This window comes from Nicotiana attenuata, unplaced genomic scaffold, assembly GCF_001879085.1.
Source record: "Nicotiana attenuata strain UT unplaced genomic scaffold, NIATTr2, whole genome shotgun sequence".
In the NCBI taxonomy this organism is placed as follows: Eukaryota; Viridiplantae; Streptophyta; class Magnoliopsida; order Solanales; family Solanaceae; genus Nicotiana; species Nicotiana attenuata.
In genome coordinates this window covers 253,746-276,134 of record NW_017670674.1, presented here as the reverse complement: position 1 = coordinate 276,134, position 22,389 = coordinate 253,746, and the positions used below count along the sequence as shown (strand labels likewise).

At 40.6% G+C, this 22,389-nt stretch overlaps 1 protein-coding gene and 1 pseudogene across 1 annotated transcript; both read left to right on the top strand.

The window, feature by feature from the left end:
• The first annotated feature begins 420 nt into the window (after positions 1-420).
• Positions 421-3,794, top strand: LOC109242143 (annotated as a pseudogene).
• Positions 3,795-6,006: 2,212 nt separating this feature from the next.
• On the top strand, positions 6,007-7,375 carry LOC109242145. Its single transcript, XM_019408979.1, has 3 exons — positions 6,007-6,238; positions 6,387-6,565; positions 7,080-7,375. The coding sequence occupies exons 1-3, from the start codon at positions 6,109-6,111 to the stop codon at positions 7,098-7,100; spliced, it is 330 nt and encodes a 109-aa protein (XP_019264524.1). The 5' UTR covers positions 6,007-6,108; the 3' UTR covers positions 7,101-7,375.
• Positions 7,376-22,389: the final 15,014 nt, after the last annotated feature.

The window sequence follows — 22,389 nt, the reverse complement described above, 5'->3', positions numbered from 1 at the left end:
GGGATGTGTGCGTAAAATTTCAGGTCATTCGGACGTCGTTTGGTTGGGTTTTTGATCAAATGCGTGTTTCGGAAGTTTTTGGGAAACTTAGGCTTGAATTCGATGTGAATTGATGGTTTTGGTGTGGTTTGAGGTGTTTTGGTGATTGGAACAAGTCTGAATGAGGTTTTTGGATGTGTTGGTGCTTTTGGTTGAGGTCCCGGGGGCCTCGGGGTGATTTCGGATGGCCATCGGGATGGATTTTGGATTGGCGAGTTAGCTGGTTTGTTGATATCTGGTATTTCCGCATCTGCGGAGAAAGGGCCGCAGAAGCAGCTCCGCAGATGCAGTGAGGGAGTCGCAGGTGCGAATTTTTGGTCTTGGGAGGACTTCCGCAGAAGCGGATGGTGGTCCGCATATGCGGCGTCCGCAGAAGCGGATATGGACCGCAGAAGCGGACATGAGCGCAGTAGTGTAATTCCGCAGAAGCGGGAGAAGTACCGCAAAAGCGGTGATAGCAGAAGCGGTAAAAGTATCGCAGAAGCGGAAATGAGGTCTGGGTAGAAGGGTTTAAAATAACATTTCATCCGCGAACCCAAACCCATTTTCCTCCAATTTTGAACATTTTGGGAGCTACTTGGGAGCATTTGAAGGGGGATTTGACAGAGATTGAGTGGAGGTAAGTTTTATGAGTTAAAAACATGATTATATTGTGGAATTATCCTTGAAACTCGTGAGAATTTAGCTAAATTGAAAGAAACTAGGGCTTGGGATTTTAAGATTTTAAATTGGAATTTGAGGGGCCAATTGTGGTCCGAATTGAGAGTTTTTGGTATGTACAGACTCGTAGCGAGATGAGGAATCCGATGATGTTAATTTTCTATTATCCTTGAAACTCGTGAGAATTTAGCTAAATTGAAAGAAACTAGGGCTTGGGATTTTAAGATTTTAAATTGGAATTTGAGGGGCCAATTGTGGTCCGAATTGAGAGTTTTTGGTATGTACAGACTCGTAGCGAGATGAGGAATCCGATGATGTTAATTTTCTGATTTTTAGAGAAGTGGGCCCGGGGCTCGGGTTTTGCAAATTTCGTGAATTTTGATATTTTTCGAGTCTTTTCGATTGGGGTATGTTCCCTTAGCCTATTGTAACGTATTCGTTGTGGTTTTGATCAGATTCGACGTGCGAGGAGGTCGATTTGCGAGGCAAGGGCATATCGAGCTAGGATTTTGGCCGGCTTGAGGTGAGTAATGATTGTAAATGATATTCTGAGGGTTTGAAACCCCGGATTGCACATCATAGTGCTATGTTGAGGTGACTTGCACGCCGTATAGCGAGCGTGGGGTAGAGCACCGTTGGGGATTGTGACTTAGTCCATCCCGATCAATGACTTTACCACGTATTTTATTGAAATCAGTTTCCTATCATCATTATTTGGGCTGAATGCCATATTTGGGCGTGCCAATTATTTGAACCCTTCGGGGATTGTTGTTGATGTTTCTCACTGTATCGACTTTATACTTGAACTCAGTCATGTTATTTCTACTGTTTTCAAACTCAGCCACGTTTACTCTGTTTTAATACTCAAATGATATTTAAATGATGTTTTGGGCTGAGAGATACTGTTTTACTGTTGCCCGAGAGGCTATGTGATTTTTGACTGAGTAAGGCCGAGGGCCTGTGTTGTGAGGATACTTTTGGATCGGGTTGCACGCCGCAGCAATGTTATACTGATATTGATATGAGGCCGAGGGCCTAGTTTGATGCCACGAGATGGCTTGATATTGCGCTTGGGCCGTAAGGGGCCCCTCCCGGAGTCTGCACACCCCCAGTGAGCGCCGTCGACGATAAATGGATCGGGCTGCACGCCGCAGCGATATGTGGAGCGGGCTGCACGCCGTAGCGGTACCGGTACTGTTTGATGTGTTTACCTTATTTCATTGTCTGCCATTATATGTTGTTTGTGCTACTTCTTGCAATATTTACCTGTTGCTCTGGTATTAACTGATAACTGAGTGTGGTGCCCGAGAGGAGGACTTCTGTGCTTATCTGCACTATTTGTTTTGTATTCAATTGCATAAATGTTGAAAAAGTCATTTTCAAAAGAGGTTTTAAACTGAGCTAAGATATTTCTAAAGGTTTTATAACTTCACTGCTTTCTCTCAAAGGGTTTTTCACTGTCCCTATATAGCATGATGGGTTGCTTTACGTGATTTCTTACTGCTCAGTTGTTATTTACCCTTATTACTCACTGAGTTGGAGTACTCACTTTACTCCCTGCACCTTGTGTGCAGAAGCAGGTATTTGTTCACCCGATAGCAGGTTTTGAGCTGATCGGAGGCTAAGTTATCAGAGTTTAGCGAGGTGACTGCCAGCGTTCGCAGCACTACATTTCTTCCTTTTTTTGTTTATCAGTCATATTTTGTTTATTTCAGGCCCTGTAGTTGTATTTGTACTCTAATAGATGATCGTGACTTGTAACACCCCGATTAGGGTTGTGTTGGACTGTATTTCTGCTAATTAAGAGTATTAAGTCATATTTAAATTGCTTATGAACTGTTTAAACTGTTTTAAAAGGATGAATTGGGTAGTTGGCTGGCCTTGTCCCCACGAGAGGCGCCATCACGACCGGGTCCAGGTTTGGGTCGTGACATAGACCTATTCCCATAATCAAGATAAATTACATTTAATCTTGTACTACAACCATTCCGATGATTTGTCCAATTCCATCATAGATTGTGAACATTAACTTTTATGTCTTACAAGAACCGATGATTTAATCTTCCGTGTATAAGCTAAACTCTATACACTAAATCATATACTATGTAAGCAATGGACACACAAACCAATACATGATCTATTTAAAAGGAAACTTTATGGAATTTAAACAAGTAAATAAATAATTGGTCTTCAGAACACTGCTGCAGATTCTGAAGGCCACTCTGGCCGCGGTCCTGGCGTAACCGCGGTAGGACCGCGACAGAACACTGCTGCAGATTCTGAAGGCCACTTTGGCCGCGGTCTTGGCGTAACCGCGGTAGGACCGCGACAGGACGCGTATGGCTTATAGTATATTCTAACACGTACAACGTCACTCTGTTGGACCGTCACTTGTGGAGGAGGAGAAAATTCTTAATGCAGCTAAATCACTCATTGACAAGGCAAAGGGAAAAGGTGTAACTATAAAACTTCCGTCTGATGTAGTCATAGCAGACAAGTTCGGGGCTAGCGCTAATGCCAAGGTTGTTCCTGCATCTGAAATTCCACATAATTGGATGGGGTTAGATATTGGACCAGATGCTATCGAGTCTTTTAGTGCAGCTCTAGATAGCGCCAAAACTATCGTCTGGAATGGACCTATGGGTGTTTCCGAGTTTGACAAATTTGCTGCTGGAACGGATGCTATTGGTAAAAAATTGGCACAACGTAGCAGGTAGCGAATCTGTCGCTGCTGTTCAAAAGATGGGGCTCGCGGACAAAATGAGCCACGTGTCAACGGGAGGGTTTGCGAGCTTGCAGCTTCTCGAGGGGATTCCGTTTACTGGGATGATGGTACTTGACGATGATGATGATGCACCTGTTGAAAAGGTGTGACTCGCGGACAAGATGAATCAATTATCTTGAGTTATTTTTGAAAAATCCAAATATTCAATGTAGATAAAGAGAAAATAGGTTTAGGTATTTTAGATCTGAACCAGGTGAGAGTTGAGCGAAGGGAATGCCTTCACCTTCTTCTCCTCAGCTGAGAAAAAGGTAAACAAAATGGCTTCTTCTGTCTCGCCACTTTGTACCATATATGCTCCAAGGGTGAAGAAATTGGCTTTTGGGAGAAATAAATTACTGTACAAATTACTATCTCTTTTTTCACACATGGAAGATTTATTTTTACCGATTTAATTTTTTTACACATAGGAGAATTAAAAAGAATACTTTCTTAATTTTAACATTATAAATAGCCATGAATTCCCATTTCCTCTTATTTAACGGGGGTCTTGATTTTTTTTGGTATAGTAATCGACATTAACTTTCGATAAAAAAGATCTTTCTCTCAGTATCCAACAAATAACAAATTATTCGAATAATATCTTCTTCTTTTCTTATAAGCGTATAGTTTTCGAGCCAACTTGCGTACACCTCAACGAATTCCACGAGATACCTGCATTCTTAACCCACTTCATTGACCACTAGGCCACACCCTTGGGTACAAATTATTCGAATAATATAACTTGGTAATTCCATTGAAAAATATTCACAGTTGAATAATGAAGTCCAACTAGTACAAGTTAAATTAAAGTAGAGAAAGTAAAAGTTAGTAGCACATATTTCCAACCACAATATGCTACAATGATGGAGCATAGTGAAGGGTGCGCTTAAGAAAAGAAAGTAGACAAGCTGCCCCATATCTTTCAACCAAAGTCCAAATTAACTTTGTCACAATAAACGTACAACACAAAGTCCCCATAATGTGTAGTAGTGTTTTAGAATTTTCCAAATACAAAGAGGAAAAACAGAAAATTAGCAGGCAACGGGCAAGAAAGAAAAGTACAAGGAGGATGTGTTTATTAGTTGTGAAAGGTGACAGCCAAGGGGTCTGCTAAATGTGATGTCCTTCTATGACATTAACAATAATACACATATGGGACTGTCCAGTCTCCACTCCTTCCTCTCCACTACCCACACCTTTCTTTCAGAAAATAAAATATTTAAATTGGTTCTTGTAGCTACTAGTTTAATTTTTATCCACCATATGGTATAAATGACTTTTTTAATTAAGTAATATAAAATCAATTATAGGCAATTGTCTACCTAGAAGATTATATTGGGCTTGTCGTTGTTGTTGTCGAGTGAAGGCGAGAACATGAAAGGGGATAACATTCCCTAATAGAGCTTCTATAGGAGAGAGCATATGGCAAGTTAAATGGACTGATCCACTTATTAGCCCCCAAATTTAGGTATTCCTTTAACAGACAGGTACATTTTAGCTATTTCGAAACAATCAATAGGCTACTTCGATGTTGGAGCTTGAATTCAAGTATTAGATTAATAAGCCTTATTAGGGATCTTTTTTGTTGGGAGGGTGGTGGAGGGCTCCCCAATCCTCGCAATTCCCGTTAGATAGCCTGGTGTAGAAATTTTTTATGTTGTTAGTGGATATGGGTTAAATTCGTCGTATATTAAATTTACATGATCAAACTAATTAAATTAAGTAAAAAACCTAAAATGAAAGAAAAATGAATATTATGGTTTTTTTCTTTTCACTACATAAGTGTTCCAACCCAGCACATCTACATCAGGACCTTGTTACTATTTGCTGTATTGGATGGCGACACTTTCAATTAAGGGTGTCTAACAGGTGGATCGGGGCGGGCTGGGTAGGAAAAAGTTGAAATCGTTCGGGTTTCAAACCGGGCCGATTACGGGTTAGGGGTTACCGGGCTTAACGGGTTCGAATTTATCCGGGTAAAAAATGAACCGTAAGGGTTACGGGTCCAAGGGGCCGGGCCGGATTAGTGTTTTTTTTTCTTTTTTGCATTTTGTATAACTATTGTAATTTATATTAATATAAAGTAAAAATATAAAGAATACAATGAAAATGGAAAAAAATTGCACTTATAAATTGCAAGTGCTACATTTATTTCAAAATTCAAACTTACAAATTGAAGGTTTACATTTAACAAGTAAATTAACGAAAAAAGAGTAAATTCAAAGGTTTGGCATTGCCTTATACTCTAAAACCTTAAAAAAAATAAAATTAAAATCTAGCCTTTAAACCGGGCCGGTTAACCGGTTCTACAGGGATTTTGGTTGACCGGGTTTGACCGGTCCGGTTAACCGGATGAATTAAAGTGAACGGACCAACCCCTTAACCCCAGTAACCCAGCCCACCCGGCCCCCTAAGTACCGGGTCTGGCCGGTCCGGGTTTCAACCGGTCTGGGCCGGACCTGTCCGGGGTCAATCCGGCCCGTTTGACACCTCTACTTTCAATTGCCAAACATTGTGAAATTCCTCAACTATGTATTCCCAGACTCCCCTCTACTCCATGCTTATTATAATTCCTTGATCTATTTCCTCCCCATAACTTTAGATAGTTTCTTGATCCTTAGCACAAAATAAATTCACTCTTTTATATGTCATTAAAAAGGACATTTATCAGTTCATATATTCTTGATATTCTCTTTGCAATGGAGCTGAAGATCACTAGCTTAACTGCCATTTTCTTCCTCTTCCTCCTCCTGATTGGACCTTGTTCTTCTTCAGGTTTGTCTTCAAAAGAAACTTATATCTATTGCTTATGATACAATTGTTTTTTTCTTTACTAATTGTGGTAGCCAAAATGAATCTTATTTTGTCCATTAATTCCTAGCTAGCCCATTTATGACTAAAGGAAATGGTATTCTTTTTACAGGAAAAATGGATTTGTTAAACATGGATTCGGGAATTTATGAAATTGATTATAGAGGTCCAGAAACTCATACTTATATTCCTCCACCAACTGGATCAAGGGGAAGGCATAATTTTCAACACCAAAGCATGTTACAACATCGCAAATTCAAAGGCTTGAGAGCTAGTAAGATCAGAGAAAAGGTAATTTAGACATATACTCTCTTCCTACATATGAACTATTTAATGTATTATGAATTCACGTAGAGGCAGATCTACGATTTTAAGAGACCACTGATTGATATTACCACATCAGTATCTTTTTTGTGATAATAAATTCAAAGTTGATACAAAATTATAGGTCGAAAAATAAACTTGTACACATAGAATTCAAGTCGAAGATAATAGATGGCTTAAATATAGATCATAATAATACTAGTAATAGTCCAATTTATGATTATAAACATTCTTATATGAATAATAATATGGGAAAAATAGAAAATTTTAGATTGTAGCTGCTTGATAAAAAAAGAAAATAAAGACGTCTTCTAGTTTCAAAAACCTCTTGCGAGTATTCTTTTCGATTATAATCGATGGAATCGATGCCCTTGTTCCCATGGACTTTTTTTCCTTATTTTAATTCTCCCAATTTATTAGGAATTAAGGTGTAGTTGTTCTTTCTTATTCAATTTCTGATTTAGTATTTGGCTTTTTGTAGGGGAAGAAAATTCATAGATGAATTTCTTAGAATGTGATGTGTTTGGGGTGTTCTTTTGAAATTTGGATCAGCAATCAAGAAGAGGTGCTTCTTTGAGATATACTTAGAGAAAATGTTGTCCAGCATCTGGAGAATCTAGAGAGGAATTTAATCAAATATCAAATGCATTAGCTTGGGATTTTTTAAATTACCTTATAATATATCTACGAAAAATTGTATAAATGAGCCTTGTGGGACTTTGATTAGTGCAATTATATTCATTATTATTCAATAAAATCGTTGTCATTCAGCATTTATTTTGGACTATCCTATTCCATAAACCTATGTTTTAATTTTTCTAGGACTCGAAGAAAAATTATGTAACATCTTCAAGTCTTAGAAAAATCAACCCATATCAATAAATGATAGCTGACTATTTCCAAATGGCCTCATATATGTTCCAACAACTGATGTCTAATCAGGGGCGAATCTAGCTTATAGTAGGGGTGTTCAAAATCGAACCGCAACCGTTAATCAAATCGAACCGATGGCTTATTGGTATTGGGTTATCGGGATAATAGATGGTGAACAAATTGAGATTTTATAATTAACGGCTTAATGGTTTGGGGGCGAATTACTCAATTTTCTTATCGGATAAACCGTTAACCCGTTAAGAATCATTTAAATTTCTTGTATACATGTGTTAACACATCAGCCTAGTGTGTTTTGTTGTGCATTTGTGAAGGGTATATTAAATAAAGTTTTACAATATATTGTGAAAAGTAATTAAAATTTTTCTATGTTACAAGATTTAATCTCATAGAAAAATGTCTTTGAAAAACAAGTGAAGTTTATATAATTGCAATTCAAAGCATAATAATGAATCTCGCATATTTTTTACCCACCAAAGATTATACATTATGATCTAAAACGAGATTTTCACTCTTTATTGTTAACTTCTTTGGATTCTGCAAAAATATTTTATGTTAGCTGACAATGTATGGTACAATTTTTAGCTTTAGATATGTCCAAATTTTAAACAATACAATTAAAATATATGAAATAAGATGGTCTGGCAAAATGATTATCCCATTAAAGTAAAAAACATGTAACTTTAAATGAGTATGATATCCTACGGTACAGATACGAGGATGACTTTCATACTAGAAGTGTTATTTTAGTTTTGCCGGTTGAAGTTGGACTACATGTAATTTTAATTTTCATTGTTACTTAGTCTTAGATTTAACCGATACACCGCCCGATAACCGCCTGATAATTACTATTCCGATATCGAACCACCCACTATTTTATTGGTTGGCTAAGGAATTAGTGCATTTAAAATCCGAAAATCGATAAGCCGAACCGTTACGCGTATTATCCGCCCGATCCGTCCGATAAGCCCTCTACCTTATAGGGTAGGGGTGGTACGCCACCCGTACAGTTCGGTAAAAATTCTTTGTAAGTATGTTGATATCTGTGAAAAAAATGATTATATTGATAAAGTGGCACCCAGATTGCACAAACATCGTGTGGGTGCCATGGTTCAGTGATGCCTCTGAAGTCTCTCACTGGCCTCAGTAATCCGAGTTCGGTTACTTATTAGGAGAAAAGGCAGGAGCACCTATAAAAATTAAAATATTTACCCTGCCCTACCCATAAAAGAATTCTACCCATTAAATAATTACAATTCCCTACCCATTTAATAAACAAACAGAGTATCTCAAAATAACTACCCACGCTAATGCCTTACCTATAAAAACGGAAAAGCTGCTCAAATTTGGCAGAATTTCAAACTTAGCACACAAAAATTGAGATTTCCATCAGCATCATAGAATCGTTGTTGAAGATTTGAAGATCGCAAGCCTGAAAAAATAGAGCGAAGATGTGTCACGACCCAAAATTCACAAGTTGTGATGACACCTAACCCGACCCGTTAGGTCAGCCAATTAACAATTAACACAATTCTAATAAAATAAATGTGATCAACAATTGATGTATCTGGATTCCAAACAACATCCCAAGGACTGGTAGTACAAGACATGAGCTACTAAGACTAGATTATTATAAAAACGGATAAGAAATAAATTCAACTTCTATTTGAAATGTACCAAAACATAATTCAACTTTAGAACTACCCATGGACAAGTGGTAGCCACATCCAGAAGGCACGAACATCTTCAGAGTCAGCTCCCGACATCACCCGCAGCTCCGCTCCAAAATTTGCACGCAAGGTGCTGATCACGTCCAAATGCACGCCTCTAACAAGGTATGACACAGTCGTTTGCAATAATAAAATCCAACAAGGAGTCGGGATTGAATCCACGGGGAGCTAAGATGGGAATTAATAGTATATAATCGGAGTGAGTACGTGAAGTATCTAGATTGCACTTCCACAAACAGGGTTTTATTTTTACTTCTGAACGTACGCTAAGGATTGCAATTCTAAAGGTATAAAACTAGAGAAGATTGTTTTTGAATGTTTTTCAAAGATATAAAAAGGCCTAGGGCTATGACTATGACCTAGGTGTTTGCTAATGGGATAAAGACTTTTATGTTGTTTTATTAACTAGGGTGTATTATAGCTCACAACACTACGTTGCTCACTCAATACCTCTCAGTCAGAGAGTGGTTTTGTCCAATTTGGCTTCCTCAAGACCAAATGGGTATCTACCAAAACGGTTGATAAGAGCTCAGGTCGGGTTGTTACTATCTCTAGGTTGAACCCTTTAATTGGGTTAATCAATCTCTCAATTGACCCAATTCCTTGTTAGCTAAGTTAACCTAGACTAGGTCTCTCTTTCTCAAGAAGAGACTAACTCAAATACATATAAGTCAATGTTTGCAACCATTAATTTCACAATTGAAGCATAAACCTAGCTAAATAACAAACACTCATTCATAAACAAGCATAAAATTAATTACCCATAAGGTTTACACACTAGTGTTAGGTCACAACCTTAGTAAAAATCTAGCTACTCATAGTGGGTATAGAAGAAAACAAAGAAGAAAAGATAATAAAACTCATATTAAGGATTAAACTAGAGAAATCCAATGTTAAATCACTAAAATAAGCTAAAGTTGCCTAAAGAAGCAAGAAAAAATGGCTACAACACTTTGAATATTCAAAACTTGACCTAATTTCGTGAAACTATTCTATTTATACAAAGCTGGAATTTTCAGGAAAAAATGCCCTTTTGGAGGTTCTGCAGCCACACAATTCCATGTGCGGTCCGCACTTTGCTTCAGCTTCACATGATTGAATCTTTGCAGCTGCACAATTCTGAACCGCACCCGCATCTCTCATCTTCTGCGGTCCGCACATTTCTGGGTGCGGCCGCGTAGGGCTCTTCTGCGGACCGCACATTTCTGAGTGCGGCCGCGTAGCTGACTTCTGCGGCCGCACAATAATTGTGCGGTTCGCACTTCCTTTGAGCTTGGAATGAGAACTCTCTGAACTTCTGATATTGCTTAGCTTCTGTGGCTGCACAATTCATGTGCGAACCGCACTTTGCACTTGTCTCTGATAAGATTGCCTTCACAATCTGCGGCCGCAGATGGAAATCTGCGGTCTGCACTTTGAGCTTTTGTGCCTGTTTTTGTCCTTGAGTTCAGATCACTCCTTCTCGAGTTGGATTTCATCTTAGTGGCTCATTTTCCAATACTCCTGCAAATAAGCATATTTCATAAGTTTTCGGGAATACAATTGAACGCTTTTGGACTAAAACGAAAGCTAAAAGGCGCTAATAAGTAGTCAAAATCCCCACTTATCAACTCCCCCAAATTTAAGCTTTTGCTTGTCATCAAGCAAATAAGGTAATTCCCATCTCCACAAGTTAAGAGCTATTCCAGCTATTCTAAGATGCACCAATCACATATAAATTGGGACCAACAATTACCCACAACACTTATGAATTATCAACAAGGCAATGATTTGAATTTTTAAGCACAAATAGTTCTAATGTGACACTTGAGCATCAAGAGTTGACTTTATTCATCAAGGAAGCTCGCTCTTTCATGTAGGTCATTGTGGATCCCAAACTCCTCCTCCTCCTCTACTCTCCATTAGCATATCTCACTTAAGAACGTAACACTCAATTCAAAGATTTGTGAAAAGTTCATTCATCTATCTTAAAAAAATATCACAAGTACGGCTCTAAGTACCATATGCTTTCCCCTTATGTAGATCACCACTAATGTAAGTTCACTCCGCTTGAAATCACGTAGGGCTTTTTTGAAATGTAATGAAGGCTTTTGGACTAAGGTTGGATATGTTGGAATAGAATGGGTTCATTTTTCGTTAAGCGCTCCATCTTTTTTTTTTCGGCTCATATTTTGTCGACTCTTTGAGGCATTTTCTTTTTTCTAGGGAAACTAGAGAGACTTAACATCACTCTTTCTTGGTCATGATATTCATTTTCTCCTTCTTTGTTTTCTCCATGCTCTGTATCGTTACTTTTCTTTGGATCCCTTCAACTCTTCAACTTATTCACTTTCTTTTGCATTTTTCTTTTTGTTCTTTCTTTCTTTTTCTTTGCCTTTCCTTTTCTTCATTTCTTTTCTCTTTTTGTGCCTTAATACCTTTTTCAAACTCCTTGCCTCTCCCCTAAACTTATGTTTTAGCCAATTATTTCTCAAGAGTGTTAAGAAAAGCTCGGGTGCCAACAGAGAGTCACTACAAAACGGGTAAAGACTTGTAATATGGTTATCAAATGAGAAAGGTTTTAGGCTCAAATGGGTTGACTAGGGATAACAACATTGGTGGGACATGAAATTTCAAACGGGTCAAGGAGAGACTACAATCACTTCTCAAGCCAAGCAAAAATTAAAATTTCACCTAGAAACACATTCGGGGCAAGTTCTAGACCATTCGCACGGGTACTTGGACTTGCAACTAAAACATCTCACCTCTCACACAGCTGGATTGTTAAATAGGATAGAGTCGAGGGCCCACAACGATCATATTCAAGATTGAAAATCACTAATGTCTCGACTAAACCACTCGATGATTGCTTAAGTCAACACAAGAGTCAGAAGGTCACTAACTAGAGCTATTTCTTTCCAAGAACTTGTTTTTAATCATAAGCACGTAGTTAAGTGTGTTGGTACCAAGTGAAGCATGTTTGACTCTTCGAGTATGACTCAATTAGGTCTTTTTATTAATTTTTGGCGCCGTTGCCGGGGAGCTAAAAGACAGATTTAGCTATATATTTAGTTTTGTGTGTGAGTTGTCTTCTTTTCCTTCTGTGTTACTAATCTTTTTTGTGAAACAATTGTAGGTGAAACAATGGCTCTCAAAAATGATCCACTCGAAAACATGCCTATGGGGGAAGTGGACGTTGAGGACGACCAAGTTGAAGAGGTTCCTCTTGAACCTCAAGCAAATAGAAGAGGCCGACAGCCTCAAGACAACGTCCCAGTTCCACCCCCACCTCTACCAAGAGCAGCTCCACACCGGGTGTTGTCGAATGAATGGTATGTGGACCTTTTTGCCTTCTCTTGTTGACCATCATGCTAACTCTCTCCATTGCATTGACTTGCTTAGGACCTTGCACTTGTTGAAGTTGAGCCTTGGCTAATTGATTCATTGTGGTGGTCAACTCGGCAATGGCTTGCCCATGATCATGCAATTCTTTATGTAGGCGAATCGCGTTCGGATCACCTTGAGGAACATTTGCTCTACTTTGCCATGCCGATGAAGTATCCTCCATTTCATCTAAAATCTCACAAGCTTCCTCATACTGCGTTGTCATCAAATTTCCATCGGCAAGTTGTTTGACCACGCATTGATTGGTAGTATTGATCCCTCGATAAAAAGTTTATTGAATCATTGACTCTGTTATGTCACTGTTGGGGCATTCTTTGACCATTGTTTGGTACCTCTCCCATATTTCATGCAACAGCTCATTGGACTCTTGTTTGAATGCTAGAATCTCATCTCTAAGAGTATCCATATGCCCGGGAGAAAAAAACTTGAAAATATATTTCTCCGCCAATTCATCTCATGTATGGATAGAATGGTCAGGCAATCTTTCTAACCAATCCGAGGCTTTCCCCCGTAGAGAGAAAGGAAATATCCTCAACCTTAAAGAATCCTCGAAGATATTTGTCTTTTTACTCCCCAACAAGTGTCCACAAACCCCTTCAAGTGTTTGTATGCATTTTGATCTGGAGCCCCGGTGAAGAATCCCCGTTGCTCTAGAAATGTGAGCATTACATTCGTGATTTGAAAGTTGCCCACCTAATGCGGGGCGAGACTATGGAACTGTGTAGAAAATTATGTGCAAGAAGATAGTGGGTTTGATCAAGATGAATCTTACAATGAACAAGAGAAGGAAGTGCAATACGTGAACAACTTTCAAGGGCAAAGAAACAACTCTCAAGGCCCGAATCAACAATAATGGCGACCTCAAGGTAATCAAGGTAATTGGAATTCGAACAATCAAGGTAACTGGAATGGTAACAACAATCAAGGAAATTGGAATTGTGGTAATAACCAAGGCAATTGGAGTGGCAACAACCAAGGATATTGGGGAGGCAACAACCAAGGGGGATGGAACAATAACCAAGGTAATTGGGGGTCGGGCTTTCAAAGACCCCCGATGTATCAACAACCAAACAACCCACCTCCTTATCCTTCCCGTGGTCCAAGCTCTTCCAACAATGAGATGGGACAAATTGAGAATATGTTCAAATAAATGATGGAGAAGAACGCCGACTCCGATGCTCAACTAGCCTCACACAACACATCAGTTCGCAACTTGGAAGTTCAATTGGGGCAAATCTCTTAAGCTCAAAACACTCGTCCTAAGGGGGCACTACCAAATGAAACGGTGGTGAACCCAAAGGGTGGGAACACGAGACATGCTATGGTCGTTACAATAAGGAGTGGAAAAGGTGGGGATGCACCTACCTCAAGTCAAAGAAAACTTGTGGATGATGAGCAAATGGTACAAGAAGATGAGATCCCGAACAATGTGGTGCAAACAAATGATGAAGTGTTAATTGATATTGATGACAATGTGGAGGAAGCTCAAGAGGAAGTGAACCCGTCTAGGGAGCACATTGTTGACATATCAGAACCGGTAGTGCAAAAGGCTAAGGCACTAATGCCTAGGCCTCCTTCTCCATATCCTCAAAGGCTTGCCAAGCAAAATGGCGAGAATAAATTCAAAAAGTTAATTGACATGATGAAGAGTCTATCCATCAATGTGCCATTGGTTGAAGCTCTGGAGCAAATGCCCGGTTATGCAAAGTTCATGAAGGATTTGGTGACAAAGAAGCGGTCGATGAATTGTGAAACTATAAATATGACTCATCAAGTGAGTGCAATTATGCATTCAATGGCTCCTAAATTGAAAGATCCCGGCGCTTTCACAATCCTTTGTACCATTGGAAGTGCCGAGTTTGATAAAGCTCTTTGTGATCTTGGGGCAAGTATCAGTTTGATGCCCTATTCGGTGTTCAAGACTTTGGCAATTGGGAAACCAAGATCCACATCTATAAGATTACAAATGGCCGATCGTACCATGAAGAGACCATTGGGAGTGATTGATGACGTGTTTGTTCTTGTTGATAAATTCATTCTTCCGGCGGATTTTGTCATTCTTGATTGTGAGGTTGAATATGAGGTGCCGATTATTCTTGGTAGACCTTTCCTTGCTACGGGGAAGGCTCCAGTTGATGTTAAAGCCGAAGAACTTACTTTCCGGGTTGGTGATGAAAAAGTGGGTTTACATGTGTGTAAGTCTATGAGGCAACCCAATAGCAATGAGGTGTGCTCTTTCGTGGACTTGATGACCGATGTGATTGTGGATGAAACAAGAGATGTGATGAATGTTGACGATACATTAGAGGTCGTCTTGCTCAACTGTGATGATGAAGAGATGGAAGGTTACGTGAAATGTGTGAACTCTTTGCAAGGAATGAGGTCGTACACTTATGAGCCCGGCAAATTGTCCTTGGATCTTGAAAATAGAACCACTCCTCCAACATAGCCTTCAATTGAGGAGCCTTCCATCTTGGAGTTGAACCCATTGCCTCCACATCTTCGGTATGAATTTCTTGGCCCTTCTTCTACTTTACCGGTTATTCTTTCCTCTTGTTTGACTAACGTGTAGGTAGATTCTACATTGGCAGTGCTACAAAAGAGGAAGAAGGCTATTGGATGGACATTGGCAGACATTTCGGGGATGAGCCCCGTATTTTGCATGCACAAGATTAACTTGGAAGAAGGTGCCAAACCATCTATTGAACATCAAAGGAGACTCAATGAAGCCATGCAAGAGGTTTTCAAAAAAGAGATCATCAAGTGGTTGGATGCCGGGGTTGTTTACCCCATTTCCGATAGTTCGTGGACTTCTTCGGTTCAATGTGTCCCAAAGAAAGGGGGCATGACGGTGGTCACCATAGATAAGAATGAGTTGATTCTTACAAGAACGGTGACCGGGTGGAGAGTGTGTATGGACTACTATAAGCTCAACAAAGTCACAAGAAAGGATCATTTCCCGCTTCCCTTCCTAGATCAAATGCTTCATAGATTGGCCCGCCGTGCTTTCTATATTTCCTTGATGGGTATTCTGGCTACAATCAAATTCTTATTCCTCCGGAAGATCAAGATAAAACTACTTTCACATGTCCTTACGGTACATTCGCCTTCTCGCGGATATCATTTGGATTGTGCAATGACCGGAAACTTTTCAAAGGTGTATGATGGCGATCTTCACGGGCATGGTGGAGGATTACCTTGAAGTCTTAATGGATGACTTTTCGGTGGTCGGGAATTCTTTTGATGATTGTCCAGCAAACTTGGATAAAGTGTTGGCGAGATGTAAAGAAACAAACTTGGTGCTCAATTGGCAGTAATGTCATTTCATGGTTGAGGAAGGCATTATCCTTGGCCACAAGATCTCAAAGAATGGCATTGAAGTCGACAAGGAAAAGATTGAGGTGATTTCTAAACTTCCACCTCCAACTTCAGTGAAAGGCGTGCGGAGTTTCTTAGGCCACGCGGGATTTTATCGGCGTTTCATCAAGGATTTCTCTAAAGTGGTAAACCCCTTGTGCAAGCTTTTGGAGAAAGATGCCAAGTTTCATTTTAATGATGATTGCATGAGAGCCTTTGAGTTGTTAAAGCTCAAGTTGACTACTACTCCCATCATCACCGCTCCCAATTGAAGTGTTCCTTTTGAGCTCATGTGCGATGCAAGTGATGTAGCGGTAGGGGCGCTTTTGGGGCAACGCATCAACAAAATTTTTCATTCGGTTTATTATGCAAGTAAAAACATGAATAGTGACCTAGTCAACTACACCGTTACAGAGAAAGAGCTCCTTGCCATTGTGTTTGCTATTGAGAAGTTCCGCCCGTACTTGATGGGTGCAAAAGTAATTGTCCATATGGATCATGCGACACTTTGCTATGTTATGAGCAAGAAAGATTCCAAAGCCCGGTTGATGATATGAGTACTTTTGTTGCAAGAGTTTTATATAGACATCCAAGATCGAAAAGGGAGTGAAAACCAAGTGGCGGACCACTTGTCACGTTTGGAGGAGGAGGGGAGGCCACATGATGGCGTTGAAATCAATGAATCTTTCCCCACTGAGCAAGTTTTGGCTATCTCTATGAAAGAGGTGCCTTGGTTCGCGGATCTAGAAAATTATCTTGTGAGTGGCATCATTCCGGTTGAGTTCTCTTCAAACCAAAGAAAGAAGCTCAAACAGGATTGTCAAGACTATTATTGGGATGAACTATACCTTTTTCGGATTTGTACGGATGGAGTGATTAGAAGATGTGTACCGGAGGAGGAACAAGTTGAAATTCTTGGGGCTTGTCATTCTTCGCCGTATGGTGGTCACCATGGTAGAGCAAGAACGGTGGCCAAAGTATTAAGTTGCGGTTTCTATTGGCCCACTCTTTAGAAGGATGCAAGTGATCTCGTCAAGTGTTGTGATGAATGTCAAAGGGATGGTGGAATCTCAAAGAAAAATGAAATGCCCCTTACCACCATTTTGGAGATTGATATTTTCGATTGTGGGGTATTAACTGCATGGGTCCTTTTGTGAGTTCTTGTGGAAACACCTACATCTTGGTCGCGGATGATTATGTATCCAAATGGGTTGAGGCCGTTGCTTTATCCAATAATGAAACAAGAAGTACGGTCGCGTTTTTGAAGAAGAACATTTTTAAAAGATTTTGGTACTCCAAGGCTATCATAAGTGATTGGGGATCGCATTTTTGCAACAAAGCATTCGACACCTTACTCACCAAGTATGGTGTCACTCATAAAGTCACAACTCCCTATCATCCACAAGCAAGCGGTCAAGTGAAAGTCTCCAACCGAGAGAGATAAAGAGTATTTTGTCCAAAACAGTGAATGCTAACCGGACGGATTGGTCCTAGAAACTTTATGATGCTTTATGGGCTTATAGGAAGGCTTACAAAACACCGATCAGAATGTCTCCATACCAGTTGGTGTACGAAAAACCTTGTCATCTTCCGGTGGAACTTGAGCACAAAGTCATGTGGGCTTTAAAGAAGTTGAATCTTGAGTGGGATGTCGCCGCCAACTTAAGGGGGGCAAAATTGAATGAGTTAGATGAGTTCCGGTACCATGCATACACAAGTTCGTCCTTATACAAGGAGAATATGAAGTACCTCCATGACAAGTACATTCGGAACAAGGAGTTTAAAGAAGGTGATCTTGTGTTGTTGTTCAATTCTCGGTTACGGATGTTTCCGGGAAAGTTAAAGTCTAAATGGAGTGGCCCGTTTGAGGTTGTGGGTGTGACACCCTTTGGTGCATTGGACTTGAAGAATAAAAATGATGAGGTGTTTAGAGTCAATGGTCACTCGGTGAAGCACTATCTGGGAAAAGTTGGTGATGGCCACGTTGTAGCGGTAATTCATTTCAAGTGATGGTAATTTGCGTCGTGCCGCGACGTTAAATCAGGCGCATCTTGGGAGGCAACCCATGTTTCTTTTTCTTTTTCTTTTCTTTTTCTTCTTCTTTAGATAGGTCTTATTTTGTGCTAACTGGGTTTGAAGTGTGTTGCAGGAATGAGTGTGCTTTTCAGGGACTGTGCTCAGAAAAAATTAGCTAAGTATGGAAATAGTGCGGGTCGCACATTTATTGTGCGTACCGCACAATTTGGAATGCCACAGTAAAAGGGATCTGCGGCTGCACAATTCTTTTGCGAACCGCACAACTTGAGATCAAAAATTGCACACTCTCTGAAGTTTTCCTATCAGAAAAATGGCCAAAGTGCGACCGCACAAGAAAATATGTGGTCCACACCAAACCTACGGTCGCACAAAGAATTTTGCGGATCGCAAATCATCAAAGGGTAAATGTACAACAGGTAAAAGAGTGCGGACCGTAGAAGGAATTCTGCGGCCGCACTCGTCTCTTGAACTTTAGCCATCCCATTAAGTATAAATAGTAGGTCTCATTCTACTGTTGAAACTTTACAAACTCTGAGAACGTAAAACACAAGCTAAAATCTTGCACACTTGATTCACTTATTTTCCACTTAATTCAATATCTTTGATCCCTCCTCAACACCACTTCATCACTGGTATGTTCAAATCATCTTTAGAATTTTTCAATTTTCTTAATTTAGTTTATAATTTGTTTAGTTATTTTTAGACCAATTGTCAAATTCATAACCATGTGGGCTGTAATTTGTGTTGGGTAAACTCCTAGTTGCTATATGGGGGATGGGTATTTAGTTGATATTGTTTAATTGCTACTACCATGTTCAAGTTATGCATAAAAAATTGAAACCCTCGACTTCTGCCCGATGAATTTTGAAATTGTGCAGTCGCATAAGGAATTATGCAGTCCGCAAATCTGTAGGTTAGGGAAATTGGTGTAGCTAGAATGTGCGGACCGCACATGAAATTGTGCGGTCCGTAGAAATTCAACTGTGGCCGCAGAAAAGTGTGCGCGGCCGCAGATCAAGGCATTCTCTGTCTTCAGAGAGTTGTCATTTTTGAGATTCCATTGTGCGGCACCCAAAATTGTGCGGACCGCACCTCAGATGTGCGGTCGCACTCAAAATTATGCGGATCGCAGAATCATCACCGTGGCCACACTTTTAAATTGTGCGGTCTGCAAAACCTTATCTGCGACCGCACTCAAGACCGAACTTTCGTACCCTGCATAATGTTTTGTTCTGCAACTGTCTTCTATTATGCATTTAAACTCATGTTGCTATTTATTGCAGAAAATGGTTAGGTCTCGTGGTCGTAGTGATACGTCAAAGGGGAGGGGTGAACCCTCCGGAGGTCGAGGCAAGAGTACCTTACCACTCACCTTACAAAGAGTTATATCCAAGAAAGCGATAGCCGAGAGAGGTAGAGCTGAGCCCACTGAATCAAGTTCATATTTCCCTTCTAGGGAAGCATCAGAGGGCAACTCTGTGCAAGAATCACAGCCACAAAGCTTCACGGGAGATATCAGCTCCGAGATGAGCCTTCCACCTCAGCGAGCACTTTCGAGGGTTCGGAAAGTGCCAGTCAGGATTCAGAGCCCTCATCTACACATGCCCCTGATGCACCAACTACTACAGTGGACGAGGATGATATCCCGGATGATGGCCGGGGGGGGGGGGGGAGGTGATACTAGAGTTGCCGGCCTTGAGAGGTCGAAGAAGAAATAAGTTTGGGAATACAGGTTCATGAGCCTGACTGTATTCAACAGATTCCAAGAGTGGTGGCCGCAGAGATCGCTCACTCTTGAGCGTCGTTTTTTGTTGAAACATCTGGATAGATACAACCCGACGGTGACAATTCCGGGAGAGAAAAGGGTGGACATGGTTCACTCAAAGTGTGGTGGATGCCAAAGAGCACTTGTTCTAGGAATTTTACGCCAATGGGGCGCATATCAAGAAAGGGACCAAGGTGACGAAAGTGAGAAACTTAAAAGTGAGATTCGATCATAGCATCCTGAATGCATATTTAGGGTTTGAGGATGTAGAGCCGGTGCAATATCTAGAGATGTTCGCACTGGGTGATGCAACTCGCCCTTGGCTAGCTGAGATTTTTGTAGCTCCGGGACCACCACCACCATGGATCACAGTAGGGATTCCTATCCAGCGGACACCCTAATCTTTGAAGCAAAAGGATGGCAGGCATTTGTGTGCAGTAGACTAGATCCATGCCAGAATGAAACCAATCTCCCAATCCCGAGGGCAATTCTAGTTGCTTCCATCATGGCCGAGTACCCAATCAATGTGGGTCGTGATATCGGCCAAGATGTCTCTGGTTGGAAGGCAAGGTGATAGCTCCTACCCGTACCGCAACACTGTCACAGAGTATCTTATGGATGCGGGGGTGGAGTCAAAGAGTTTTGACATGAAAGTTTGGGAAAAGAAGCCCTTCACTTGGTACTCTCTGAAGGACCCGAGGAACCCGAAGAACAAGGGTCAGTCGACTACTACCATAGGCCAATCTGATGAGCCTTCGGTGGTAGTTGCAGATTTAACATACATGCCTTCCACTACAGCCAGACCTTCCTGATCTCGGCCAAATCCACACCACAATTAAGTAGCGAGGCGGTCGATGCAATAATAACCCAACAAAGGTCGGGATCGAATCCACAGGGATTTAGAATATGGGATTAGGTATCAAAGTTGATTGCATGTTTTGGCTTAAATTGTACTTCCACAATGTTGATTGGTGTATTACTTCTACTTTACTCTATTGATTGCAAAGATAAAATTAAAGGACAATATTTTTGGTTTTGAGTTGTTTTTCAATTGATAAAGGAATCTAGGATCGTGACTTCCACCTAGGTGGCTACCTAACGGGTTGTGAACTATAGGGCAAGTTTGATTTATCGGGTTAGTGGTATAGCGAACACACGCAATTGCTCACTTTATACCTATCGGTAGTTTGAGTGATTTTTTGCCCGATTTGGCTTTCTCAAGACCAAATGGGTATTTGCACAAATCAAGTGATATATGCTCAAGTCGGATCTTACTATCTCTAGATTCGACTCTTTAATTGGGGCTATCAATTTCTCGAATTCACCCTAATTCCTTGTTAGCCATGTTCCTAGACCTAGTCCCTCTTTCTCAAGCAAAGACTAGGTTAATTAGGCATGAATCAATGTTTGCAACCATTAATTCTAGAGATTAAGCATAAACAAGGCTAAATATCACTAACCCAATCTCAAACAAGCCCTAAAATTAATTACCCATTAAGTACCCACACCGGGCGTGGTCGACAACCCTAGCTNCGGAAACATCCTCAACCGGGAATTGAACAATAGTACCAAATCACCTTCTTTGAACTCCTTGTTGTGGATATACTTGTCATGGAGGTACTTCATCTTCTCCTTGTAAAGGGACGAACTTGTGTAGGCATGATACCGGAATTCATCAAGCTCATTCAAATGTGCCACTCTTAGGTTAGCCGCGACATCCCACTCAAGGTTCAACTTCTTTAAAGCCCACATGGCCTTATTCTCAAGTTCTACCAAAAGATGACACGCCTTCCCAAATACCAATCGATATAGAGACATCCCGATTGGCATCTTGTAGGACGTCCTATAAGCCCAAAGAGCATCATCAAGTTTTCTAGACCAATCCGTCCAGTTGGCATTGATTGTCTTTGACAAATTACTCTTGATCTCCTGGTGGAGACTTCAACCTATCCGCTTTCTTGAGGGTGGTAGGGGATTGAGACTTTATGTGTAACACCATAATTGGTGAGTAAGGTATCAAAAGCCGGGTTGCAAATATGCGAACCCCCATCACTAATAACGGCCCTTGGAGTACCAAACCTTGTAAAGATGCTTTTCTTCAAGAATGCCACCACACTCCTCGCTTCATTATTGGGAAAAGCAACGGCCTCGACCCACTTGGAAACATAATCAACCACGAATAGAATGTAGGTGTTCCCACAAGAACTAACAAATGGACCTATGAAATCAATACCCCACACGTCGAAGATGTCTATCTCCAAAATGGTGGCGAGAGGCATTTCATTCTTCTTCGAGATCCCATCGGCCCTTTGGCATTCATCACAACGCTTGACAAGCTCACTAGAGTCCTTATAGAGGGTAGGCCAATAGAATCCACAAGTCAAAACCTTTGTAGCCGTTCGAGCTCCACCATGATGACCACCATACGGTGAAGAGTTGCAAGCTTCAAGAATTCCCCTTTTTTCTTCTTCCGGCACACATCGTCGGATCACACCATCGGTACATATTCGAAAGATATGGCTCATCCCAATAGTAATCCAAACAATCCTGTTTGAGCTTTTTCCTTTGGTTTGAAGAGAACTCATTCGGTACAATACCGCTCACAAGATAATTGGCTAAATCTGCAA